Genomic DNA, 26,906 nt, shown 5'->3' with positions numbered 1-26,906 from the left:
GGGGGGGGGGGGGGGGGGGGGGGGGGGGGGGGGGGGGGGGGGGGGGGGGGGGGGGGGGGGGGGGGGGGGGGGGGGGGGGGGGGGGGGGGGGGGGTTCATTCAGAGCCTAAAGAGGCACAAAAAACATGAACAAAGACACGGCATTTATAATACAATGTTTTATGTCAAAATACTAAAAGAATTCAAATCAACTTATAAAATTCTTAATTGAGTAAACATTTAGTTGTCAAGAAAACATTTAGGGTATTAATTAACATCTGAGGAAGTTATCAATAATACTTATATGTATTTCACATTCTAAGATATCCTGCCATTTAAACACATGCTTAATGTGCATGAAAAGTGTTTGACATGCACCCCAATAAGTGTCACACTCAAACACCAACTCAATTGGTTCAGCTAGAGTTTAACATGCATCTAACACTCGAGCATGAAAAATCAAAACAATGAATACATGAAAACACTCGAGCATGCTTACCAATTTTTCAATCAGTAGTAATGTTCATTATAATAGAAAATAAACAATCTATGAATGTCAAGAAAAATGAATTATTTTAAGATTCGCCACCATTGAGATCTAAATAGATTTTGACAATGTTACAACGGAGCAATTTCACATTCCTTGAAAACCACAATATATAAACATATATGCATTGGCAGTGCTTCAACAGACTATTTATGGTTCGGTCCCAAAAGTTTAATATATACAAGAAAAAGGACTTAGTGTTTGTAATATATTCATACAATCAGCCCCTAATTAATTTATCGATTAACATATGTAAATAATCTCATTAAATCTTAAGAACATATTTTTTGGATGGAAATTTCAAATTGTTACAAATGTTGGATTAAATTGTTACATGCTAAAGCTAGGAACTAAGCAATTACAAAATTGAAAGAAAAAGCACAAAGACAAACCAGTACAATCTAAAGTTTAGAGACATTAAATTTCAAAGATTAGAAGTGTACATGAAACTTTTTTAAATGTCTAATAAATAAAGTGCCCAGTTCATATGGCTATCCTAGATTTTTTGAAAATGACATCTCAACGTGCCCATATCCACAAAATCTAAAAGCTCATATTTAATACTTGTCCAGCCAGAACAAAGTTATCTAATTCATGAAGATAAAAAAAATTATAGCATAATCCAATTTCTTAAAACGAATGACAAAGAAGGATAAGAACACCCACGATTCCTTTCAAGAGGTCCATCCGAAGTAGTAGCTTCAATCATAGGACCTTCGGAGCCAATGGTTTCTGGAACCTGCTGATAGTCCAAAACAAGAAATCAACAACCTCTGACATCCATTAAACAATAACAACAAAGCTAAGTATTCAAATTGACCAGAGGCCACCCATTTGATAACAAATTATTAATCAATAAAACACCTGTTTGTGCACTCGGATTGAAGCTTTGTCACACTCGGAATCATTTTCATAACTAGAAATATCCGAATCTGTAAAACACAAAGGCCGCACATTAAACGATGACATTCCACTCATTTATCAACCCATCCAACATACGGATCTGTTAGCTATAATACATATATTACGAGACTCCTCAAGTGCTTTCAATAACTACAATAAGTAGGTATAATGCTAAAAGATCTTGATCTCGCAAAATGGCAAAGACAGAATACCACAGAACACAGAAAAGGAAAACTTAACCAACCCTTTGAATTTCTTGAGATCGTGCATTTGATGTCAGCAGCACCTTTCTCTATCTCTAAAGGAGCACAGCTTGAAACCGGAGCTTCATGCCCACCAACATTCATATCCTCATCAATTGGCCCACTCCCTAATATTGCAATAAGAAAAAAAAAGGAGTAAAGAGCTATAGGAAAATCAAGTCGATAGTATGCTTAGTGAAATCAAGGAAGGCCTAAGACCTTTAGATGGTTGCATTGATGAGTTGCTTACTCCGGAGTCATTCAGCATCTGCAACTGAAAGTAATAAATTATTTAATACAGAAGCAGTCAAATACACACGAAGTGTAAAATAGAACACAATTGTCGAATAGGTATTAATACCTCAATCACACAAGGTTCAGCACCGGCATTATTCTTTTGTTTTTCCTGAAAATGATCATCTAGAAGCTTCCGCAATTTGAAAAGTGTATCATCACTGAGATCATCAATGTTAACCTCAAAATCTTCTTCTCCGGATTCCCTTCCACCAGAGCTATACTCTCTCAAGAAGTCAATTATATGCATGGGCAATTCTCCTAACAGCGACTCCAGCTCTCTCCCCAGATTTAGCTTTTCTTCGTCTGTCATCACACGCTTGGTGGGTATGGGTGTAACTTCTTGGGGCCTAGAAGCAACTTTCATCTTTTTTTGAGGCGTGTGCTTAACAGTCTCAACAGCTTCCCGAGGTCTAGACTTTGATGGCAATGCATGACCATCAGTTTTGGGCAGTTTCTTCTCAATAGCCTTCCATCTCATATCAAAATATGAATTGAGAACATCAGCCATAATATGCACATCATTTCCAGGGGGGTTGTAAGTCATTGCATTGGAGAAAGTAAGCTTCACATCAGCAAGAAAATCCAGTGGACTTGAGTATGCTCCAGAAGATAACTTGGACTTCACGGTTCCCAGATCCATTGGATGCTTAATAACCGTGAAATAATCAGGGAGATTTAACTTCACTACATCAACAGGCATGTTGAATACCCAGGCATACTGGTGCGACATTAACCTTTTCAAAAGTTGTTCACATTGTTTCATCAAAGCTGCTGAAGTAGCATTGGTGATGTTGGAAACAGACGCTTGCACGGTAGACTCACCTCTACCTGAAGCAACCTGTCTGCTTCCTTGCCCTTTCTTCTGGCTTGGAACATTAGATTTCTTTTGTTTCCCAGAAGTCAAATTTGAGGTATTCATAATGTATTCAGCTGATGGCCCATCGCGTCCATTGCTACAGCTAAGAATATCACTCGAAGACGATACTGTAAAACTATTCGTTCTAAGCAATTCTACTCTCTTTCCGAGGGTCTGAATCTGTTCAAGTTCTTTTCTCAATCTATAAATCAAGTCCTTCCTCTCAGACTGCAATAAGTTTGTCAAGGGAAGAACTCGAGTGGGAACTTGCAAACCTTCACAACTTTCAGAATTAAAACTGATACATCTCCTCATTGGGGTACTAGAAACTTCTGAAGCAGCAATTTCAGGATCAATTCTTCCCGAGCTTCCAGAGCCCTCTGATTCACCAGTACGAAAGGAACTATGGCCATAGTATCTTTCCGGGTATCTGATATTCTTTTCCGTCCTCATATCCATTTATATGAACCACCCTCCTGCTTCAGCAGCGCCTTGGATAAATTCTGCTTCTTCAAGAATACAGTCACTAATTCAGCACGTAATCATACACCTCTGCAATAGATTAATCACCCCAAATCATTCATTCAGGCCAAACCCAAGAAATCGAGAGCACCAAGAGCGAAAATTTATCACCACTTGATGAACTCAATACCAACACGTCCATTCAGTAACTCACGAATTAACCCACAAGACAATAACAATATAAGGAAAAGTACGAACAAATCACAACAATTTTTTTTTATTTTAAATGACCTATAAGTCAGTAGTATAAATTACGAAAAGAGAGCAAGTAGATCCAGTCCAAATACTTTACAAATAACCAAAGTACAACAAAACCCCCGAGATTTGACCATCTACAAACCCCAAAATTGAAAAGCAGACCACAACCCTAGATGAATTACCAGTCGCTTCACGAACTAGCGAGTAAATCCCAACAGCTCCACGAAACAAAACCCCTCGCACAGGCCTGAATCGCAAGAACACCCCAACAACTAAAAACCCGAGAAAACCCCAATCGAAAAGCGTAGATCAGAACCCGTCACTGAACCCCACAACTTGAAATCGAACTTGAAACACAAATGAAGGATGCAAGCAGAACATCCAAACCTCAAATCCGAGAAAACTTGCAGAAAAACAACGCCAATCGAAGTCGAAGTCGAAATCGAAGATCGAAGAAGAAAAAAGAATGCGCGTCGAAAACCTAGAGAGAGAGAGAAGAGAGAGAAAGTGCGACGCCCACACTCTCTAGTCTACTATGCTAAAACACAAAGGCCGCGATTTTTCCACGGGGTGGAGGGAATTGGACGGTTGAGATTCTAGGCACCAGTGGATGGATCGGGCGATCGTAGCCGTTGCATGTGGATCCCAGTTGGGAGGAGATTTTATTTAAATTTTGCCAGTCGGTGAGGAAAGTAAATGACAGTGGGAATTTGATTGGTCAAGATTGGAGGGAACTGTAAATAAAAGGGGAAATTGTATACGGATCTCAAACCATCTTACGTGATATGATTGGCATTCATATTAAATCCAAGTCCGTCATTGCTGATCGAACGACATGTCGTCCCCTCAACCGTCTTAACTTCCTTCTTTCTTTAATTGGAATTAATAAAAAAAATTCTATATTTTATATTTTATATTTAAAAATGGAATGAAAATCAATAATACTTTATTTTAAAATATTTTAAAAATTTTAATAATATTTCAAAAATACATTTATCATTAATACTATATTTAAAAAATATCGATAAAATTTTAAAAGTAACATTAATAATCTTTACCCATAATATTACACCAACCGACTACCCATAATATTATGTTTACATATTTTAAATTTAAAATATAAGTTAACAAAAATAATCCAATCTACCCATAATATTACACCACCCGACTTAAGCATAACTTAATTGATTAAAACAAACATATACTCCCCATAATATTTACACCACTGTCGCCGACTTAAGCATAGTTCAAATGATTAAAACAAACATATACTCTCCATAATATTACACCACCGTCGCCGACTTAAGCATAGCTCAACTGATTAAAACAAACACGATAAACTATGACGAACACATTAGACTTTGATCTCCAAAACTTTGGTGCTTGTTCATTGGGATTCTGCTAAACTATGACGAACACATTTAATCAAGAGTATGAGTACCAACGAAAACAGCTAAAAATGGGAAGGGATTGCATTGAAAGAAGATCGAGTGATTCTGGTTATTTACATGGCGTAGAGGTCAGAGAGTTGAAGGAATGAATATGGCTTTATTACTCGGTACCTTGAGATCCATGGCCACCATAATCATCTTCGATTACTGGTCACTCTGAAACCACAATCATCCTAAGTAGTGATCAGCTTATTTTAGATCTACCTGCCAAATAACAACATGATATCAAAACCCAGCAAACAAGCTCGAGAGAGAGAGAGAGAAGGCGAGCACAGTTTAGACAAGCAGGCATTTTCAGAATTTTCCAGCTCGAACCAACCATCGATCCATTCATACACCGATCGACTAAATTGACGTTTATAAGAAGAAATCGTTCAACTAACCATCGATCCATTTAGAGTTTAAAACCCGGTTGAAAACTTAACCTGAAACATTTGTTATCTCTGGGAGCTAGACGTCTGGGGATAATAGATGAAGCTTCGTTCAGGATTAGTCGGTGGGTTAAAGGACGCCCCACATCCCAGTTAATCATTTTGAGGCTTCAAAAAGCTTAGTAGATGAATGGGAGTCGATCAAACTGACCTCAATTTCAGCTCCATCTTGGGATGGAGGATTTTGCGTGGCAGTTCGGTGTTGCAGTATCGTAAAACAGACACGAGACCACTTGCTGGAAGAACTATCTACAACTATAAGTGGATGAAAAGACATGATGAAAACAGGGCAAACACAATAGTGTTGAATTCCATAAACAAACATGAACGGTTTTGTGTATCTTACTTATCTCAACAAGGGGGCATAGGGAGCTGGGCATGGAGAAACAGTGTGATCCGGTAACTGATCTATGAAATCAATCGCCACTTGCAAACATGAATGAAGGATTTTCTTTTCTATTCTAACAAGCTGGGTAGCAACTCTCTTCTTCGGGTTCAATTTACCATCAGCCAACTGATCGATCCATGGGTAAGCAAAAGAGAAGAATTACAGGTATATCGAAACAAAAAATAGAAGGCAAAAATTACCAGAGACTCGTCTTCGCTCAAGGTAGTCGGGTAGCCTGCCAGTCGTCTCTTGAAATAATCAGCAATTTGGTCCAACATTGCTCTTTCCATGCAGGGGCTCACCTAAAAAAAAGTTTCACCATAGGCGTATCATCAAGTATTGTTTATAAGTTTACAAGAACTTTTACAAACTGTCCGCCCCATAAAAACTCGTGAAAAATAAGACAGGGATCGTGTCGGGAATCAATATGTCCTATAATTAAGGATTTTACACATCTGAATCCAGGAATCAATATTAGTATCAGGAATATGTCATATCCTTTGTATGGAAAAGACGAACTTGAATGAACAAGCCAAGGAAGATGTAGCTAACCGTACGCCAACCACCACCTAGGTTGGCCTAATGGTATATTGGGGGCAAGTAAGAAAATGTAATCAAACTCTAGGAAAATGGTGTAACTAATGGCATATTAGTAATTAGCCTAAGGAATTCTGGCCCGATCATGAATATCAAAGAAACCAAATCAAGAAGTTCGATTATAAATTGAGTGAGTGGGAGGAGAGAAAAGTATGCAATTGTTTAAGGGCTTTAGGTTTGAGTAAGAATCCTCAAGAGAAGGAGCATCTAAGTACATCAAATATTTGGGAGTATACTGTATTCATTTACCATATTCTAGTTCTATTCGGGTTTTATCAAACGATCCAAATCTTAACGCGACCATCTACCTAGATATTAAAATCTTACACAAATGTTTAGTAACGACTTACGAGCTCTATTAAAATTCCAATCCTTAAACAAGGAGAATAATGAACGTGGACAAGAGAAAACTTACTGGACATACTGGGCCTTGAGAAGAAATAACAGACTGCATTTCTGAAGGATCAGTAACATAGCCAAGCCGAAGATAAGGAAGCATGTCTAAGACAGCTTCTTTCTCCTTTCCGGCGTAAACCTGTGTCGGAAATAAAATTTCACGAAACGCAATAACTTAAAACTTTCATTTCTGCCAGTATTTTAAATGCATACATTAAAAGTTTGAACTGATAATCTGCCATTTCTTTGAGCAACCATTCTTTTATCCTGGTACTGAGGATCTTCAGTATTCAAAGCAGCCTGAAACATAGGATAAGAACATTAAGAGAAGACATTCGTCCAAAAGATCACTCGCAATAGAAAACAAAGCCTTACCTCAACTAGTAAGCGATCGTAGGGATTATCTTCATCGACAAAACCATAATTCAGGAGTAATTTTGAATTAGGTTGTGGCCCACACCTGTTTTCTCAAGAGTTTGAACAAAAATGAAAATCTTGCTAAAGGAACTAAAAGATGCGCAACACAAACAAAAACATTAACAGATAAACGATCATGTGAACAGTCGCGCGTAGTTTCAATCATGTAATTAACTTACCAAACAGCGATCGACTCCCCAGCCTTGTATGAACGATCAACCACTAGTTCCACAGCGCCATCAACAGCAGTTAACATTGCCTTGCAATTGCTTCTATAAGCCAAGAGTGGAGGGCCAAGAGGCACCAAAGCAAATCTCCGAGCCAAACTTACTTTCTGAATTCAATAACCCATTAGATAATCAATTTGAAAGGTTCTTAAGGACAGATAAAATCTTTAAAATCTTTCTGGGGAAAATAAGTGAACTTTGACATTCAGAAAAGCATAGATTTAAAAAAGTAGAATAAAAAAATACATTTTACTTTATTTATAAGCAATGGATAACTTGTGATTACTGGAACACATAGGAAAATAAGTTAGATACAGTATTTGAAAATGCCATGGATCAGATACAGTTTGTTGGGACAGTGATTAAGCTACTAGCCTTGTCATAAAGATATCCACCTTTCACCAAAGAGAATAAAATCAAGAACGGAAATATTGCAGAAAAAGACAATATATGAATCCTGGCTTCTCGTTTGACTTGGAAGGCATGACGACAAGTGAGTGCATCTGCAATATTGGCAAAAATGCATGCACTTGTACAAAAAGGATAGAATTAAGAATGACAGAAGAAGTTTGATTTCTTTCTTCTTTTTTTTTTTTTCTTTTTTTGATAAGAAATGTATAGAACTAAACTTTCTGTTTGGTAAGTTCATTACATGTTGAAGAAAAAAAAAAATTGACAAAGGAATTTAGACTTTTCATTTTGAATAGAAGGATGTAATTTGACAAGTGAGTGCCTCTCCAATCTTTGTAATGTTCTTTTTATAAGAAACAAAGATTGCATTGAAAAGGAGAGGATATAGTCAGTGCAGGGGCAGGGGCGGAGGGGGGAGGGGGGATGTTGAAGAGAACCACTTCTCGAGAGGAACATCGGAAAGGGATAATTACAAATAATTTAATTTTACTAAGCATTCATCTGTATATAGCTACAAAAAGAATTCAGAGAGGCAGCCTTATCTTCAAAGAGTCTACTGTTTCTTTCCAGCCAAGTTTCCCATATAAGGCTCTGGAAGCATAGCCCCAAGTACAAATTTTTGTAATGAATGCTTGTATATATCTTTAAGAGAATTCCAGACAATGAAGCAAGGACAGAAAGCAGGAATTTCTTCTTGCATTTCAGAAGAGTGAAAGCAATAAATTTTTGTCCTCGAACACTTCTAAATGTATCCGATCAAAATTAGTAATTTTAGAATGCATATCATAAAACTACTCTACAGCCCATGAACAAAAGAAATATAATTTTGCACGAGAATCTTTGTCTCACGAGCACTTCATCTAATTACAATCAAGGGTAATGCTAATTACAATGATAGTTAAGAAATCTAGATCATATAAATAACAATAATAAACAAGTTTAAAGAATCACTCAATATTGAAGAGGGGCAGAGAAACTAAACGAGTTTGAATTACCTGCAAATGCACCACACAAGACTGAACTGCAACAAAGGCTTGTTTGAAAATCTCAAAGGAAAATGCTTCAGTTGGAATGTCATATGGGTATTGCTGTGAATTTCCAAATAAAAAACAGCTTAAAGAATCATCTGCTAGACTCAATAAAAGCAATTATTTTTCATCTAATTGTTCTCCAAATTGTACAAGGGCATTACCTGAAACAGAGAGCCAGCCATAAACCAGACAGTATCGAGTTCATTATACTCCTTCTTGATTCCTTCCGCCCTTTCAAGAACTTCGCTCTGATCCAGAAAATTCCAACTCAGAATGAGTAATTAGGCATACAATAAGTTGAAAATCAATATTGTTACCTTTGTTGGACTGCCAGAAAGGTAATCAAGCTCAGCTTCTGACCATATAAGAGGCGACTCTACGGCTAATTGGCCTCTCCCACGCTGACGATCGAGCTCTCTGATATAAGGATACCAAAAAGACTTCTTTCCTTGTTTCTTCTCATACATCAAATACAAAGCCAAGCATGCCAACTCTGACAACTTATTGGTAGTCAACAATTCGGCTGCAAGCAAATCCAAGCAGCCATTACATACAAAACTATTATATCAAGATTAACTTCTGGCTCCCAAATTCCCGTTTGAAAATCTACACAACCATGCCACAACAATAGACTAGCAAGGTCTCAGCAATAAATATTCAAGAACAAGAAAGCAACATGACGCAAGTCTTGAAAAGCGAGCCGAAATGCTTCATCTAACAATGTAAAAACAGAGAGTACAACAGCACTGCTTCTAGCTACAAACAGAGATCATAGAACATATTTTTATTTCACTTGCTAGTTTCAGGCAATCGATTATGAACATTCTCGTTAGTAGCACAGTCACTGAAATGATTTACGACAGAAGAAATCATACCAACAGTCTCATTTCCAAGAACTCTCTCAAGCGTCACAACCAAGGAATTCGGCACTGAAAATGCAACATCACCCGCCTGAAAAAAAAAAAAAAATCAACCAATCCCAAAAAGCTCCACAACAAATTCATCGAATTAACAATAAAAAACACTTCCAAAACCAACAAAATCCTCATAACTTCACCTCGAGATCTTCACTCGCAGCCACATAATGTATAGGCTGATGATTCCTATCATGCGAAGCTCTTTCCCCAAGAACGACCTTGCAAGGCGGAAGTCCATTCTCGTGCATCCAAGCCTTCAAATCTCCAAATTCATCCTCTTCCATTTTGGTCACGGCTTCACCATTCTTCCCATCCTCCTTCCGCGACCCGGCAACAAGGGTATCAGAGCTCGAAGAAGAACAAACATTCCGGCGACGAATTGGACGAAAAGAATGCGAAAATGGGGAAATTCGCCGGGCAGAAACGGAAATTTTGGGAAGAAGAAGAAGAAGGGGGCGGTGGACGGCGGAAGAAGAAGAGTAGCAACGTGAAGGGGAAGGAAGACTAGTGTCGAGTACAGGACAGAGCTCCATTGGAGGGAAATGGAAGCTTGAGATTGGTGGATTGTTAGGGTTTGAGGTGGATGAGTGTACGGAGTAGAAGATGAAGAGAGAAATTGATGGATAGATATTTTCTTTGGCTTTCTCAATCATCTCATATTTGTGATGTGAGCTTTGGATTTAGAATCCGAATTCGAATCCAAGACCTAACGAATTAGGTCGTAATTTTAGAATAGTGCATCGTAGCGATCTCGATCCTCAAAAGCTTTGAGAATAACCTAAGCCCGGTTATAATTTTTTAGTCTAACTTTGCTCGTTCATCTGATTTTAGGCGAGGTTCTCTTACCCGAACACGACTCGTGCAAAAACTCGGGTATGCATACTACCGTATGTACGTGTTCGCTTGATTGCAAATCTTGAAGCATGAAGACGAACACAGTATACACGAATTGGGTTGTAAGACTATTTTGGATTAATCTGAGACCAATTCGAAATTTTCAGCCACTTGGGTTCGTGGGCTGAACAACTCAAATATAGTTAAGACCTTGATCAAAACGTAACATGTAAACACATCCAACACGACCCTAGAGTTCGGTGGAATTTTATTCCCGTGATTTGATAAGACCTTATATAGTCAAAAGTTGTAGCGACGGTGTCATATGATAATCCTTCTCACATACTAAATCCATCACTGATTTCTAACAACCACATCAATCTGTCCGTGACCTTTAATGGTCGAAAGGTTTTATCGAACCATATATACAATATTCTAACGGTTAACATTATAGACACTAAATTCTAATTTTCTCCAAATATTTAACGAATTTGTAATTTGACCTTTAATGTCAGTCTTCCTAGCAGACACGCTTTAAAACTACAAGGCCCACAACGATACGTAACGAGACAAAACGGACAATATCTATTAAGGGTGAGCTTTGGGCATTACAAATGGTATCAAAGTCAATCGTCAAATAGTATGTCACTGAAGAAGCCAGGGCTCCGAGAGGATGGATTGTGAGCAAATGTTTATGAATAAAATACGAGAACGAATATTTGACCATTAAGTAGCATTTTTTTTTATTATTAATGTTACGTGCACGTTAATAATATTTTTACTATACGGAGTCAACTAGAAAATATTGATTCATCGCTATGCTTATGTCGGAATTACAAGCACGTGAAATTATCGATATATTGACAAAATTTTAATATCAATTTAAAGCATCACATAAAGATATTCAATAATAATAACTATTTGATGCATTTAAATTTGTCAATTTAAACATAACTCAACCGTAAAAAAAAATTATAAAAAGTAACAATAAGTAATTTGTCGTTTCTCAAAAAAAATTAAATTAAAAATATTACTTATATATATATAATTATAATATAAATAATGTGTCCAAAAACTTAGGCCATGAAAGTGGACCTATATGTTATAAATTTGAACTGTACACAATTATTATGTCCATATATTTATTTAGAATAATGTTTATGAAATAATTGGAGAGTAATGCATGTATTATAAATTGAAATAACTGCATGGTAAGGATAAAATAGTAATTATACACCAAAAATTTAAATTATTATTAAAAAAAAACTATTTGACACTCAACTAAATTTTAAAAAATATTTTAAGCAATATTATTATTTAAAATTTAAAGTATTACCTTTAATATTTAAAAAACGTTGACTTTTATTAAATATTTTAATAATTATTTTTTATAATTTAATTGAAAAGTTTTAAAAACATATTAAATATTCAAATAGTTAGAGATGTTAAACATAAAATACAAAATTAAATTGGATATTTTTCAAAATTCTAAAATATCTATCTGTTCATGCTAGAGAGAGTAAAATGGTAATTTCACATATAATTTAATATATTTAAATAACCACATACAGTCAAACGACGCCGTTCCAAAACTAGGGGGCCCACAGTTCACAGGTGCGCAACAGTCGAAGTGATAGGGACACGTACTTTTAAAAGTCCTTACCCCACGTTGTTTCCCATCCACGTGCAATGTATCACAGTGTTCTACACGCGCCTCTGTTTTCGGCCGTGTAATTATTCAAACTCCGTCATGCTGTTACACGCGCTTTGAATGCGAGTGTGGAGACAATATTCTGCGGGGTGACGTGGGCTTTAATTTAATTAGTTGTAAAGCAAGTTAGTGAATGCGTCGCTATCCGCCAACGTGCGGAGCAGGTGAAACCACATTGAAATAAACGCTCCATACGGTGTCGTTTTGGGCCTCTTGCTTTATTTTATTTTCTTACTATTTAATCTCCATTATTTATTATTATTAAGAAAAAAAATAATAATAAATATTTACATTTTATGTAAATATCACGTGAGAAATTATTATATTATTGAGATAAAATATATATTATACTCAATATTAAAATATTATATTTTGAACTGAATATTTACGTATGTTTAAATATTATATTGTCCACTTTAAGCATAAATTCTTTAATATTTTTTTATTATAAACCCATGACTATTCCCTATATTAGCCGATGTGGAACTTTCATCATCCAACAATATGTTTTTTTCAACTAAAAAAAAGTAAACGGTTACTGCTTGCTCGCAACCCTGTTTCACGGGAAAAACAGATAGCAACCCTTTAGTCAAACTTCGTCTAGATTCTTCCATCATATCGAGTGGCATTCTCGATCATTTTAATGAACAAAGAAGGTATCTTTTTCAATATGATTTTTTCGATATAGGGTTTTAGTCCGTTAACTCATTCTAAATAGACTAACCGAGGAGTTTCTTCGTCTCGTATAAGTGACAAGACACACTCGTCCCCTCTAGCATCTTGCTTAGAAAAATCGTTGTCGATGCTTGTATTGCTCTTCCACAATCCCGTTTTCACATTTGGGGTTGCTCTCGTTTTGCTCGCCGTTACTACGAGAATCACTTATGCTTTCTTTTTTCTAGCTACTAAGATATTTTAGTTCGCTCGGTTGTCTCTTGTCTGCAGAGCCGAGAGCTGCTTTTGTTGAGTGACGACAAATGAAAAATCTCTATCTGGGAAGAAAATTATCTACGGATGAACGTAAAACTCGAAAGCTAGTAAGGCCCCTAGATCGGCCTAATATTATTAAAATAAGAAAATATTATTTAATTAATTGGCAATTGAATTAGTCCTCTACCGACAATTTTGTTATCATGCGCAATTTCAAACAATAAATAAAAATAATAATTTGAAAAATAAAAAATTCGAAAGCTAACAAAAAGGAATTATTCATTTTTCTTTAATTATTAATTCAGCATTTTCCTCAATATTAATTAGCACAAAAATAAATCTCTGTTGCTCTATTATTGGGTTTTTAATTTAATAATGAAAATTCGATAACTTTATTTTATTTTGTATTATTTATTTATTTATTAAATAATAATAATAACTAATTTATTTGTATTTTTAATACAGGCTTTCTTCTTCACCACCGGTGTTGGTCTGTCTCAGTCAGTGGAGAGGAATGGTTGAGCCGTCCCTCTTATAGAACGGTACGTTTCACCGTCTTTCCTCCATTGTTACCGGATTCTCTAGCTTCAAGCTTCTTCTTCTTTAGCCTACTTCGTTATCAACATTGCGGTTTGCCGGTTACGTTTTTGGTGGAATCGAACTGTTTTTCGAAATTCTTGCATTCTGCTCCATAGGAATGGTTTTGAGGTTTTTTTTCTGAATTTTTGAGATTCTCTCGTGTTTTGGTTGTTGTTCTATTGCATTTGATCTGGATCTGGTGATAGTGGAGTACCTTTTGGAAGTTACTCACAAGCTTCGTCTACTTGCCTTTTTTAGCTTCAGCATATTGGTTTGAGTATAGTTGTTGATCTTGAAGCAAAATCAACTATGAAGTAAAGATTTCTCCCGCTATTAATCTAGTTGCAGCCTTGGATTTTTCTATTCTGGAAGCGAGGAAACGGAGAAATGTTCGAATGCAGTGCCGTACATTTTGTTTTTTTTGTTTTTCGATTAATAAATGTATTGGTTCTGTGGCGGTTATTGATGAGTGCGTTTTGAGTTTTGTTGGTTTGTTGATTTGCTCATTTTTACAGTGTAGGTGTTGATTGATGGTCGTTCTGGAGCCTGCTGGTTGCTGTACCCGGGAAGAGTTCGTTTTAGATAAGAGATTGTTGTTTGATATTATTCTGGAAAATTTGCATGGTTATTTTGTTTCTCGGCGTTAGTTGTTATGGGATTTGCTATGTTCGGCTATAGATTGTGATGTGGTTACTTTACCTTTTGATTATATTGGAGAAAATTGTTTATTGAGGGCTCTGCTTCGGTTCTTCAACAATGGTGCTTGGTTTGAAAGGAAAGCATAGGAGAGGTGAAATTGTACATGCTGATTATAGGATCCATGTTCAGGATATAAAGCCCTGGCCACCATCACAGTCGCTCACGTCCCTGCGCTCTGTGTTTATTCAATGGGAAAATGGCGATCGCCACTCCGGATCTACCAATCTTGTTATTCCGACCATTGGATCTATAGTTGGCGAGGGAAAAATTGAATTCAATGAATCTTTTAAGTTACCCGTTGCTTTGGTACGGGACATACCTGTTAGAGGCAAGGATGCTGATACATTCCAGAGGAACATTTTGGAATTCAACTTGTTTGAGTCTCGCAGAGAAAAGACTGCTAAAGGTCAATTGTTGGCTAGTGCCACCATAGACTTGGCTGAATTTGGTGTCGTGAGAGAGGTAATGTCTGTTGCTATTCCAGTGCATTGCCAGAGGAACTTCAAGAACACACTTCAGCCAATGTTGTCAATTAAAATTCAGCCAATTTATAAAGGACAAACCAACAACTCACTAAAGGATACCCTATCCAGGAAGATGTCATTGGACAGTTTTGATGGCGAATCTGTTTCAGCCTCAGACTATGGAGATCCAAACAAGATTGCATCTTTCACCGATGATGATGTTTCATCCCACTCTTCCGTGACTACGTCTTCTGCTTTGGAGCCTGATGGTTGTGTGCCACCTACTGAAGAGGTATTAATTTATTTTTATAGTTTTTTTTTTCCCCTTTCATCATGCTTGTATGTAACTGCTACAATCAATGCTGGCTTTTATTGCATCAGACTACCATTGAGGGAAGTGTAAGGCTTCATTACTCTTTAGACTTTAAGCCTCAACAGAGGCATTTTCATTTTTATGTTAGCTGTCTGGCTTACAGATAAATATATTTTTATGACAATGCATTATTGCATATTCATACTGTCCTCCTAAAATTAAGTTAACAGTATATTAAAAAACAACTTTCCAAAATGACCCAAAAATTAGTACTGCTAATCTTCTTTTTCCTCTCTGTGTGCACAGTAATCGCTAATCAGTGCTCTGCTGTGATATCAAGGCCACAGTTTCTTTTAAAATACGTAAACATTATATTTATTCTCTTTTCAGGTGGCCTATATATTGTTAGGATTAAATTACAAGTTTAGGTAATTTAAGTCCCTAAATCTTCAGGTTCTTGAGCTTTAAAAAATGTCTAATAAGTTCTTAAACTTTTAATTTTGTGTTAAATAAGTTTTTGAACTTTAAAAAGTGTACGATATATTTTTAAACTATCAATTCTATGCGAATAGGTCTTTAAATTTTCAATCTTTTTGCCTAATAGGTCATTGATCTATTTGACATTTTTTTTAAATAAAAAAATCATAGACCAACCAGAAAATTTAAAGTCCTATTAGACATTAAATTTATTTAGTTTTTGACACGAGAACTTCATTAGCTAGGGTGGAAATCCCTCCAAAATTACGTCCCGAAAATTCAGAATCAATAAGAAATAATAGCCAAGAAAGAAAATTGTAAAGCCATAGCATAGACATTCTGGATTTCAAAGCCCCTCTTTGGCCAAACCATCAGAAGCAGCATTCAACCCCCAGGGAATATAAACTGGATGGATTAGAATTGCTAGGAGAGACAAGTTTGAAAGTTTGGTGACTAAACTTGTAATCTAACCTATTATTAATCAATGATCTCAACGTCTTGTGATGTCATGTAATGTGAAGCCTGATACTGAACCTATATCCTTCTCCTTTATGTCATCTACTGCTTCATAGGATTTAATTTTTTAAACTATACATGATATGATTCTGCAGGGTGTCCTAAGTACGTCGATTCATGGAACTGATAATAGACAGGAGCATGCCACCATTTCAAACTTGGAGCCTGAAAAGTTGAATGTGACACCAGAGAATGGAGAACATGGAGGTGGTTTGAATGTGAAATCATCTTCCTCCTCTTCAATAGAATTATCCTCTGATCCAGGAAGTCCTGAAAATTGTGCTTCTATCCCCAACTCTCGAAAGGTCGGTTCAGTTTCAATTGATAAAAGTGGTAAAAAAAGTTATACAGTTTACTATTCTTCATCTCCAAAACATGAACAGCATGAGAGTGATATCCACAACCATGGGAAGGTTGAGGTTGCCGATCATTTGGAAAAGGAGAGTAATGGAAGGAAATTGAACGGGAGGAATTATCAGGAGGCTTCAAATGTTGAAACAGAAGAGGATGGAGATGATTATCTCTCAGCTAGACAAGGTGATACTGTAAAGCAGATTGCTGTGGGAAGTGATGCAGTTTCAAGCATAGTTCAGAAAAATGACAGATTAAAGCATGTTAAGTCAGTTCGATCACCACATTCAGATAGCAGCTTAGAAATTGTCAGAAGAAATGAAAGAAGGGATCCTAAACCATATACAAAGGATACAAAGAATTCCGTTTTGGACAGCAAAGTCCAACAATTACAGAACAAGATAAAGAAGCTTGAGGGAGAATTGAGAGAAGCTGCAGCGATTGAGGCAGCTCTTTACTCTATAGTTGCTGAACATGGAAGTTCCATGAATAAGGTCCATGCTCCAGCACGGCGACTTTCAAGGCTGTATCTTCATTCTTGTAGAGAAAGTTCTCAGTCACGGAAGGCCGATGCTGCTAGAAGTGTGGTTTCTGGATTTGTTTTGATAGCAAAAGCTTGTGGAAATGATGTGCCCAGGTATTTTTTTTTATAAAGATACTATTATAGTTATGATGTTCAATATTTCCATTTAAATATTGTTCATCATCCATCTCCTCAAGCATGTTGGTTTTCCAAAGCACACATGCTTGGAGAACCAAAATAGTGGAGATAGCTGCAATTCATGGTTATGGTGTATTGGCATCCACTTTTCTTTTAAAACTGTCTTTTAGCTTTAGTGAATTAGGCAAATATTATACCCCATTTGATATCCATTTAGTTATTGAAACTTGAATTTATAAACACGACTTCCACCTTTCCACCTATGAGTTTCTTTCTATTGTTCTTCTACATTTTACAAATATTTTCAAAATCCAAGTCATGTTTTGGAAACTAAAAACTTAATTCTTAAATTTTTTTTTTCCTTTTTTGGAATTTAGCTAAAATTTAAAATGCTCCACTGAAAAGAAGTTGGGAGGAAAACAAGCACAATGTTTAAAAATAAAAAGATTTAAAAACTAAATGGTTATCAAATGGGCCTTAATAATATTAATCAAGTGTCTTCGAAAAGGATCAAAGGGCAAAGTTTCTCTGTTTGCTTTTAACTCGACGTGTGATCATGACGTATTACATTCATTAAAGGCAAGGATATGTGGAGTGAGATTGTATGAACTAGCTTACTTACTAAGCCAGTATCTATCTATAACTTGCAGATTGACTTTCTGGTTATCAAATTCAATAGTCCTGAGAACAATCGTAAGTCAGGATGCGGCAAGCCAGAAAACACCAGTTTCTTCTGGATCTCATTCAAGCAAAAATGATGCTACCTGGGAAAGTAGTAAAGCAGCATCTACACTAAAATGGAAAGCACCGTCTCCAAACAAAAGAGAAAATGGAAATGGCAGGCATGGAAATTCTGGTGACTGGGAAGATATACATACTTTTACATCTGCCTTAGATAAGGTTGAGGCTTGGATCTTCTCCCGTATCATTGAGTCCATCTGGTGGCAGGTGTTAAATGCATTTCCTTCCTACATTTCTTCCGCTTTAAATTAAAGTAAAAATAGCCTGGGAACTCAGAAAATTGAAATAACTTCACAAAATTGTATTGACTTTCTAACATGTTTCCTTTCTTTTCTAGACATTGACTCCACATATGCAGTCGGCGTCAGCAAGCACAATTAATCAAGTTTCCAGTCCATCCTCAGGGAAGAGCTATAAGAGAAATTCTAGTTCAGTCAATCATGATCAAGGGAACTTTTCATTGGACCTTTGGAAGAAAGCTTTCAAGGATGCCTGTGAAAGAATTTGCCCCGTTCGAGCTGAAGGACATGAGTGTGGTTGCTTGCCTCTTCTGTCTAGATTGGTACGTTTGATTGATTTTTCCCAAAGCAATTACGTTATATTCTTCTATATCAATTTAGTAAGGGGAAAATACGTAGATCAATCAAATAGGAAGAATTTATGTGATATTAACCAACTTTTAACACTCGTGACCATATTTGTTCGATAAAAGGTGAGCCTTTTTACCCTAAATTAAGTACTATTAGAAGGCTAGCAGTACGCTGATAAGTACCGGTCTACAAATAATTTCTTATTTGAGGGTGCATGATGGTTGTTATAACGATTTTCTCGTAATGCTTGAGAACTTACCACTTTCAATGTATTACATATATTTTTTAGTCTAGTGGGGTCAGTTATAAGAAAGGGAATTATAATGCATATTTGTTTCGTTATTAGATAATGGAGCAATGTGTCGCTAGATTGGATACAGCAATGTTCAATGCTATTCTTCGTGATTCTGCCGACGAAATACCAACTGATCCTGTATCGGACCCTATTAGCGAGTCTAAAGTTCTCCCAATTCCAGTTGGAAAATCGAGTTTTGGGGCTGGTGCACTACTTAAAAATGCAGTAAGCTTTCCACTTCCCAGTTGATGTCTTCTATGAAATTGGTTTGTGAGGATTCTTTTGCCATAAGCTCAACATTATTGCCTTTCTCTGTCTTGTGAACCACTTTCTTCTTCATCTTTTTATCTGTTTCTTGTTTAGTTACTTATTGTTCCTATTCTCATTTGGTTAGCGAGAACACCATTACTATGCACACCTACCTTCAATATATTGCACTTCTATTCACTTTCTTGTTGTTTAGATGACGTCACAAACATTTGCGCTTCTATCAATAGAACGTGTGCTTACACCAAAATTTGCATATTTATGGAAGCCAATTTCGTAGTTGTGGGTTGTTCTTTCTCAAAGATGATTATTGCGTCAGCTCTGTTCTCCAGTCTTCTTCTTCTTCTTCTTTTTTGTGTGTGCGCGTGTGCATTAGATTGATATCCAGTGATTTGGTCCCTTGCCAAAGATGCTCAGGGCATTAGCTGTGTTTTTATGGTTCAGATTGGAAACTGGTCGAGATGGTTGACTGATCTTTTTGGCTTGGACGACGACGATCAATGTGATGAAAATAATAACGACGAAGGGAAAGATTCTACCACCCTCAAGTCCTTCCATCTTCTGAATGCGTTAAGTGATCTCATGATGCTTCCTAAGGACATGCTCCTGAGCCAGTCGGTAAGAAAAGAGGTATAATTCTAGGATCCCTTTACCCATTTGTCTAATTAATTATTCAACTTCCAATGCATATACTCATTTCACAAACTATATCTTTGAAGGTATGCCCTTCATTTAGTGCACCAGTAATCAAGACCATTCTTGAACATTTTGTTCCAGACGAGTTTTGCGAAGACCCGATCCCTGATGCTGTTCTTGAAGCTCTTGATATCGAGGTTACCTGAGTAGAGATATTCATGATTTTGGTCCTTAATTTAGCACTTCCTCTTACATTACTCTTATTCTTATGATGTGAAATCATTGTAAATGCACATCTTCATCATTATGCCTATCTTAGTTACTAAAAAAATATGAGAATCTAAGTTCCTTTGTTCTACAACAGGAGGATCCTTCTGAAGTCGACAACAACTTCGTCACGAGTCTCCCGCACACAGCAGCCCCTGTATCCTATCATCCACCCTCAGTTGCTTCTGTAGTGACATTCATTGGCGAGGTCGGTACAAAGTCCGAGCTAAGAAGAAGTGGGTCTTCAGTGCTCAGAAAATCTAACACCAGTGATGATGAGCTAGATGAGTTGAGCTCACCCTTTGCATCTATTCTTGACGCTGCAATTTCTCCATCAACACCAGCTAGTAGAACTTCTCCCAAAAGTTGCAATCAAAATGCTACAAGGTACGATCTTCTTCGAGACGTGTGGGGCAAGTAGCGAGTCAAAAAAAAAAAAGAAAGAAGAATTCATTATGACAAAGTTAGATAGAAGTTGATCGATAAATGCAACAAGATGAGGAACTGAGGTGGTCTAAGCAGTGGGTTTGGGGATTGTATATTTATGTATAGAGTAAGTAACCCGAGTTTCTTGTAGGATTTGTTCAGCCTGAGATCCATTTTTTATCCCTTTCTTTTTTGCAATGAACTTGTGAAACTAGACTAGAATTATTGGTAGCAAGGAGTAGCAAGGAAAATGCTAAACAAGGGTTGAATGAGCGGTAAGTAATGTAAGATTACATATAGCATAGTTTAACTGATTCGTATTTTTTACTATAAAATTATAAGGTTTGAATCTCTTTTTTGAAATCTTAGAAATCGTTGGATATATTTAGATAAAAAAAAAAATGTTTGTTCATGGAGTAGGTCAAAGCCTTTTATCAAAGTCAAAAGCGGGAATTTGAGAAAACAAGACCTCTAAAAGCGTCTTGTAAACTAATTATACATGCTAGAGACATCACTAAATCACCTAGGAATGTCTCTTGCAAAGAAGAATTTGTTGAGATTTTTCCACAACCACAATCCAGCCATACCCCACTCTTTGCCTTTACTTAACCTATTAGGACAATTAGTGACCCTATTTATATGTGTATTCATGAAGGCACGTTCCCAGATCTCCTGCAACGAGAACCAGATAGTGGATCGATCATTCCTATTCAACTCGTTAAAGTTGAAATCTTAGAAATCCTTGGATATATTTAGATCAAGAAAAATGATCGATTATTTAATCCCATCCAACCCGTTAAATTTGAAATGTTAGAAATCCTTGGATATATTTAGATCAAGAAAAATGTCTACTCATGGAATAGGTCATAGCGGGAATTAAAGAAAACAAGACCCCTAAGAGTGTCTTGTAAACTAATTATTTGATTTGGAGTTCTTTTAGCAAGGCCGCCTAAGAAAACCAGACCCCTAAGAGTGTCTTAGAGTGTCTTGTAAACTAGTTTATTATTTGATTTGGAGTTCTTTTAGCAAGGCCGCCTAAGAAAACCAGACCCCTAAGAGTGTCTTAGAGTGTCTTGTAAACTAGTTTATTATTTGATTTGGAGTTCTTTTAGCAAGGCCGCCTAAGAAAACCAGACCCCTAAGAGTGTCTTAGAGTGTCTTGTAAACTAGTTTATTATTTGATTTGGAGTTCTTTTAGCAAGGCCGCCTAAGAAAACCAGACCCCTAAGAGTGTCTTAGAGTGTCTTGTAAACTAATTATTCGATTTGGAGTTCCTTCAGCAAAGCCGCCAGAGACCTTACTAAATCACCCAAGGATGTCTCTTGCAAAGAAGAATTCGTAGAGATTTTTCTAGAACAGCAAACTAGCCAGCCTACCCGCTAATATAATCTAGAATTCACTCTCCACCTTTACTGAACCTAGTAGTAGGCAAATAGTGACCCTATTTTATGCGTATTCATAGGGCACATTCCCATATTCATAGGGCACATTCCCATATCTCCTGCAACGAGAACCAGATAGTAAGTTGAAAGAATAAATAGATCGATTATCACATGAAAAATGCCGCTTTTATATACTATAACAATTTAGAGAGAACAACGTTATATATCTCTCTTATTTCTCACTTCTACACATTACAAAACTCAATCTCACAATCTGGTTTGCTTTACATTGCATCCAGCAAACAAAAATGGTTAAAACAAAGGTTAAAATAAATAAATATTAACTGAACTAAACTTCAATACTTTATATATTTGCCGGAGGAAAACTCCTGCATCATGTCATGTCAATTCACTCTCACATTTATATTTACTACTACGCCGGAATGGTAAAAAAAAAAAAAAAAGAACAGCCAAAACTTTGAGCCACATCAAGTGGTTAGCTTTTGTGTAGAACCAACAGCGTTAATATGCTGTAGATGTAATGCTTCCAATAACCCTTGCCATGTTTCTCCAGGTCCTCCTGTTACTTGAAAATCAACAAGTTTCATCTGTCTTCTGTAGTAATCTTCCAATGGCTTCCTCTAAATGTCCCAAAAAGGATATGATCAAAATTGCATTCCTTGTTAGATCGTTATAGAAATACATCAAAACGGGCTATCGAAGGATTTTATGATTCACCTTTACTAATCTACGAGAAGACTTCGTCTACTTAAAAGCTAGTTTTGTTAAAATATCATTTTAGTCCTTATACTTTAAAGACTCATAGAATTTTAGTTAGCCTCTAATGTTCAAATTTTTAGTTTTTGTACTTGATATAAATCTTAAAACTTAGATTAGTCCTCATTGGTAGTCTGAAATTAATTTTGGTTGAAATTGGCAAACCAGCTATTACAATTTCCATACGTAGAAAGAAACAATGTGCATATGTTTCCTAAATTTATAAAGGGAAGACTCATAGACACTAATTTGTTTCTGAAAAAGTTAACCATAAGCTGGCAGCAAGGACCAAGGCCCAAATTTCAGTATATTCACAAGTATGAAGACTAAATTTACGCATTTGAAAGTATATAAGAACAAAAATATAAAAGTTTTTGAGTATGTGACTAAAATGGTATTTTAACTAAAGTTTACGTGGTTCAATAGACTATTTGGAAACTTAAAACTATGACTTTAAATCGCCTTGAGCCTTATAAACACCGACGTTACTATCGAAATTCAAATATTGGAACGCCTACTTAAGAGTTAAATGTTGTTACCTGCTCCATGGAGGTTTTTTCTTTCCAGGAATATTCTGTGGTAGCAGAAAGGCATTTTGGTTCTTTGTCCTGTGGCTGAAGATTTTGACTACTCCCAGAGCTGCATATGGTGCTATATCCATGTAAGCCAGAGAAGTTCCCAGAACCTAGATTCTTTCTAATCAAAGGCTCTTCAGTGGTTTTGAAATTAATGACCAAATCAATATCTGCAATTTGGTCGAGAATCTCCTGCAAAGACGAACCACCCATTGGAAAACAAAACATTTAGCACCAGTTGGTATTAGTATTATCTATTAACAATGTCAATAAAGAATCACCAAGAAGATTAGAGTTTAAAGCTTCATTGGAAACGAAGAAGAAAAGCCATATTCATCCCAAGGAAGTGAGACTTACAGCTTGATTCCTTGTTCTTGGAATTCCTTCAAGAATGAAGCCTGATTCACCATTGCAATAGCCTTCTTCTAGCCTCTTTGACAACAATCCGAAGATGATTTCTTCCAAAACAGGCTTTCCTTCATTAATTGAACTGGCAATCTGAAATGGAGGAGAGGGAACAGGTTAAATTTGACTATCTAATCATACAAACCAACAAGGATCCCCATGATTTCAAAAAATTCATGCTTGTTCAAGCCTGTTCTTCATTATAATTCGACATTGCCTATTGCTGGCTACAGTCAAACAAACAAAACAAAATGGCGCACACAATGAATCAAATTCAATGCTTAAATTGTCATTTTCTTTTATTTATCTATCTATTCCCTTCTAATATTTGTTTCTCATGTCGTGCTAAATTAGACCATTCTTGTCCTATAAACATATCATATGATCATTTATTCAAGACAAAATTAAATGCCTCCACCGTACGAAGCTATTCACAATTGTATTGACAACTTTCCTTTTAATAGATCAAAAGATTACTTCTAGGAGGTGTTTTTGTAACAGGTCAAAAGATTGAAGATTACATTTAATTTCCAAACAATAAGAACAGAATTGAAGCTAGATACATCATAGATCAAGGAAATTTCATATGATTTAGCCACAAAAATGAACTAAAATCACGTTTCAAACATCCAAGTGGAAAGGTTTACAAATTCAGAAACTATTCTATAAGTTATACCTCTATATCCTTGAGTTCTAAAATTCAGAAACTAAATACATTCCACCATAAAATTTCACGTACTAAATTTCCATTCCAAACGCATACTACAAGAGCTCGAGCCATTTCATACAAAATCATACATCAATTTCAAGTTATGCATTACACAGAGTGAAATAAGATATAAGAACAAGAACCTGCTGGTAGATAGAAGACCGAGGATTAAGCTCCTGACGAACAAGGCTCCCCATGGAAATATGAGGAACATCGAGAAGCTTCGAAAGCCTCTCAGCATAAACATGTTTCTTCGCACCAGGGTCTCCCAAAACCACCCACTGCACTCCTCTTCTCGGCACCCATCCTCGAGAGTCCACCATCGCCCTGCCTTGGCTCCGATCGCCACTTACTCTCTCGAATTCCTCGTCGTCCTCATAGTAATCGTAATCCACCGCCGCCGCAGATCCATACGCTCTTCTCGCGATCGGAGACTTGTGGCAGTGGCGCAGAGACCGCGCCACCGTGCAGAAGTGGCTGAGAACAGACATGGCGGCGGCGGAGCTTTGGGGTTTAAGACGAAAAAAAGGGAAAAGAGAAGAAGAAAAGAACAAAGAAATTCAGTGGTTCCGAAGAAACGAAAATGAGGTTTAAGACATGAAGTTGTATTTAAATGCCATTGAAATGTCTTTTATTTACAGAATTGCCATTCTCTTTCCACCCGTATTTTAGGGTTCTCTTGGAAGGCTATGTGCCACGTGTCATGCTTGAAAGTTGAATCCACCATTTCATGGTGCCACGTGTCATACTACATACCACATTCTATAAATATATTTGTATTATTTTAGTTTTGTGATCTAAAATTAATTTTTTCCGTTGAAGTTTCATGTAAATATTATCCTCTTCATCTTCACGGTTTTAAAATGTGTCTATTAGGGAGAGTCTCCACATCCTTATAAGAAATATTTCGTTCTACTCTCCAACCTGTGTGAAATTTCACAATCCACTCCTCTCGAGGGCCCAACATTGCTAGTATATATTGTCTGCTTTGATTCGTTATGTATCGTCGTCAGTCTCACGGTTTAAAAACGTGTCTACTAATGAGAGATTTTCACACTTTTATAAGAAATGTTTCGTTTTCATCTCCAACCAAGGTAAGATCTCACAACAAAATTGTCCATTTTATTAGAGCGATTTGAACCGTGAGACAAGAAATATAATCTTCGACTCATGTCGGTGTTATACTTGTCACACAGACTCAGATGCTTAAGTTAGCTAGGTAAAATTTAACGAGCAAAGATTTTGGAAATTAAGTAGAGCTTACCTTCATCCCGTTGGTCAAAAGAGTATGAAAATATCTTATAAGAAATGTTTCGTTTTCATCTCCAACCAAGGTAGGATCTCACAATAAACTTGTCCTAGCTAACTTAAGCATCTGAGTCTGTGTCAAAAGAGGATAGCATCGAGTTAGACCAGGGTCACATGGATCGGGGGCAAGATGGACATGTGGCCTATATAAACCCAAGGTCGACGGGTTTCCTTTTTCTATTTTATTTAATATCTAATTTTCTTGTATTTTGTGTTTATCCTTACCGTCCAAATTTACCTATAACATTAGTAAATGGAAAACGTAAAAAACCCTAAAGAGTTCGTATAAACCCTAAAAGAAGTAGGTAAAACAAAATTTTAAAATGCACGAACCAAACGGAAAATAAGTCAAATTAAAATAGTCGAGATAAAAAATTGCCAACTATAGAACTAAGGGGTGTACATGGTCCACAACTCTTTTGTATTAGGGGTGTACATGGTCTAGGTTGTTAAGAGATTTTTTTTTACCAAACCCAAAAGTTTGGGTTGGTTGGATGGGTAACCAAACCCAAACTCGAAAATTTTCACAACCCAACCCAACCCTCTATTTTCGGGTTGGGTTGTCAAGTTGTCAATTTTTTTTTAGTTTTATTTATTCACAATTTATAATTATTCGAATATTAGATAAAATATATTAAAAGTTCACAAACAAACAATCTATAATTATTCACATAAAAAAAATTAATAAAAAACAACCCACGAAAATTATAACATAATAATATAGTTCAACATTGTCATAAAACTAAAAATAACTAAATACCGACATTTCTTGATTATTGGTTAAAGTAGGAAAAAATATAAAGATAAATCATCAAATTAAATAAACAATAAAAATATTAGTTTAAAAATATTGTATATAACAAAAATAAAAATACTATAAAGTATTTTAATTGCAATATGTCATGACATTGATAAAGCCCATCGATCTATAATTATTCACATAAAAAAAATTAATAAAAAACAACTGGCGAAAATTGTAACATATTAATATAGTTGTACATTTTCATAAAAGTAAAAACACCTAAATATCAACATTTCTTGGTTATTGGTTCGAGTAAGAAAAAATATAAAAATAGATTATTAAATTAAATAAATAATAAAAATAATTAATTTAAAGAGGTTGTATATAAAAAAAAAAAAAAAAAAAAAAAAAAAAAAAAAAAAAAAAAAAAAAAAAAAAAAA

General features: G+C 36.0%; 4 protein-coding genes across 15 annotated transcripts in view; 1 reads left to right on the top strand and 3 right to left on the bottom strand.

Moving 5' to 3' along the window:
* Window positions 1-4,081, bottom strand: part of LOC111486634 (transcription factor GTE8) — a 6,485-nt gene extending 2,404 nt beyond the window's left edge. For 2 of the 5 annotated variants that reach the window (XM_023133820.1, XM_023133821.1), the window contains exons 1-6: window positions 3,727-4,080; window positions 2,033-3,376; window positions 1,891-1,945; window positions 1,674-1,799; window positions 1,391-1,458; window positions 1,193-1,268 (exon numbers count right to left, since the gene is read on the bottom strand). In XM_023133820.1, coding sequence (XP_022989588.1) covers window positions 1,193-1,268; window positions 1,391-1,458; window positions 1,674-1,799; window positions 1,891-1,945; window positions 2,033-3,283 — 1,576 coding nt within the window. In that variant the 5' untranslated portion in view covers window positions 3,284-3,376; window positions 3,727-4,080. Of the gene's footprint in view, window positions 1-1,192; window positions 1,269-1,390; window positions 1,459-1,673; window positions 1,800-1,890; window positions 1,946-2,032; window positions 3,377-3,726 lie in introns of all 5 variants that reach the window. The other 3 variants (XM_023133824.1, XM_023133823.1, XM_023133822.1) reach the window with 3 other exon arrangements.
* Window positions 4,082-4,993: 912 nt separating this feature from the next.
* LOC111486647 (fructose-bisphosphate aldolase-lysine N-methyltransferase, chloroplastic-like) lies at window positions 4,994-10,488 on the bottom strand. Of its 4 annotated transcripts, XM_023133845.1 has the most exons (14): window positions 9,951-10,488; window positions 9,769-9,844; window positions 9,211-9,416; window positions 9,055-9,141; window positions 8,858-8,950; window positions 7,404-7,558; window positions 7,183-7,267; window positions 7,021-7,107; window positions 6,827-6,946; window positions 6,015-6,116; window positions 5,768-5,940; window positions 5,578-5,681; window positions 5,379-5,453; window positions 4,994-5,199 (listed from the first exon to the last, which is right to left on the bottom strand). In XM_023133845.1, the coding sequence occupies exons 1-11, from the start codon at window positions 10,461-10,463 to the stop codon at window positions 5,773-5,775; spliced, it is 1,692 nt and encodes a 563-aa protein (XP_022989613.1). In that variant the 5' UTR covers window positions 10,464-10,488; the 3' UTR covers window positions 4,994-5,199; window positions 5,379-5,453; window positions 5,578-5,681; window positions 5,768-5,772. The 4 variants fall into 4 exon arrangements, with proteins under 4 accessions (XP_022989613.1, XP_022989611.1, XP_022989614.1 ...); XM_023133843.1 differs by lacking the exon at window positions 5,379-5,453; XM_023133846.1 differs by lacking the exon at window positions 5,379-5,453 and having other exon boundaries at window positions 4,994-5,195.
* A 3,240-nt stretch (window positions 10,489-13,728) lies between these two features.
* On the top strand, window positions 13,729-20,765 carry LOC111486627. 5 transcript variants are annotated; one of them, XM_023133800.1, is made up of 9 exons: window positions 13,729-13,827; window positions 14,380-15,319; window positions 16,429-17,321; window positions 17,996-18,293; window positions 18,424-18,648; window positions 19,023-19,196; window positions 19,683-19,868; window positions 19,958-20,071; window positions 20,239-20,765. In XM_023133800.1, the coding sequence occupies exons 2-9, from the start codon at window positions 14,621-14,623 to the stop codon at window positions 20,560-20,562; spliced, it is 2,913 nt and encodes a 970-aa protein (XP_022989568.1). In that variant the 5' UTR covers window positions 13,729-13,827; window positions 14,380-14,620; the 3' UTR covers window positions 20,563-20,765. The 5 variants fall into 5 exon arrangements, with proteins under 5 accessions (XP_022989568.1, XP_022989572.1, XP_022989573.1 ...); XM_023133804.1 differs by having other exon boundaries at window positions 13,740-13,827; window positions 14,385-15,319; XM_023133805.1 differs by lacking the exon at window positions 13,729-13,827 and adding an exon at window positions 13,839-13,993.
* A 1,350-nt stretch (window positions 20,766-22,115) lies between these two features.
* LOC111486703 (probable adenylate kinase 7, mitochondrial) lies at window positions 22,116-24,990 on the bottom strand. The gene is made up of 4 exons (XM_023133933.1): window positions 24,559-24,990; window positions 23,659-23,799; window positions 23,266-23,493; window positions 22,116-22,590 (listed from the first exon to the last, which is right to left on the bottom strand). Exons 1-4 carry the CDS (start codon window positions 24,904-24,906, stop codon window positions 22,438-22,440), a joined length of 870 nt encoding a protein of 289 aa, XP_022989701.1. The 5' UTR covers window positions 24,907-24,990; the 3' UTR covers window positions 22,116-22,437.
* Window positions 24,991-26,906: the final 1,916 nt, after the last annotated feature.

Source organism: Cucurbita maxima, unplaced genomic scaffold (assembly GCF_002738345.1).
Source record: "Cucurbita maxima cultivar Rimu unplaced genomic scaffold, Cmax_1.0 Cma_Scf00011, whole genome shotgun sequence".
NCBI lineage: Eukaryota > Viridiplantae > Streptophyta > Magnoliopsida > Cucurbitales > Cucurbitaceae > Cucurbita > Cucurbita maxima.
This window is presented reverse-complemented; position numbering and strand designations above follow the sequence as displayed.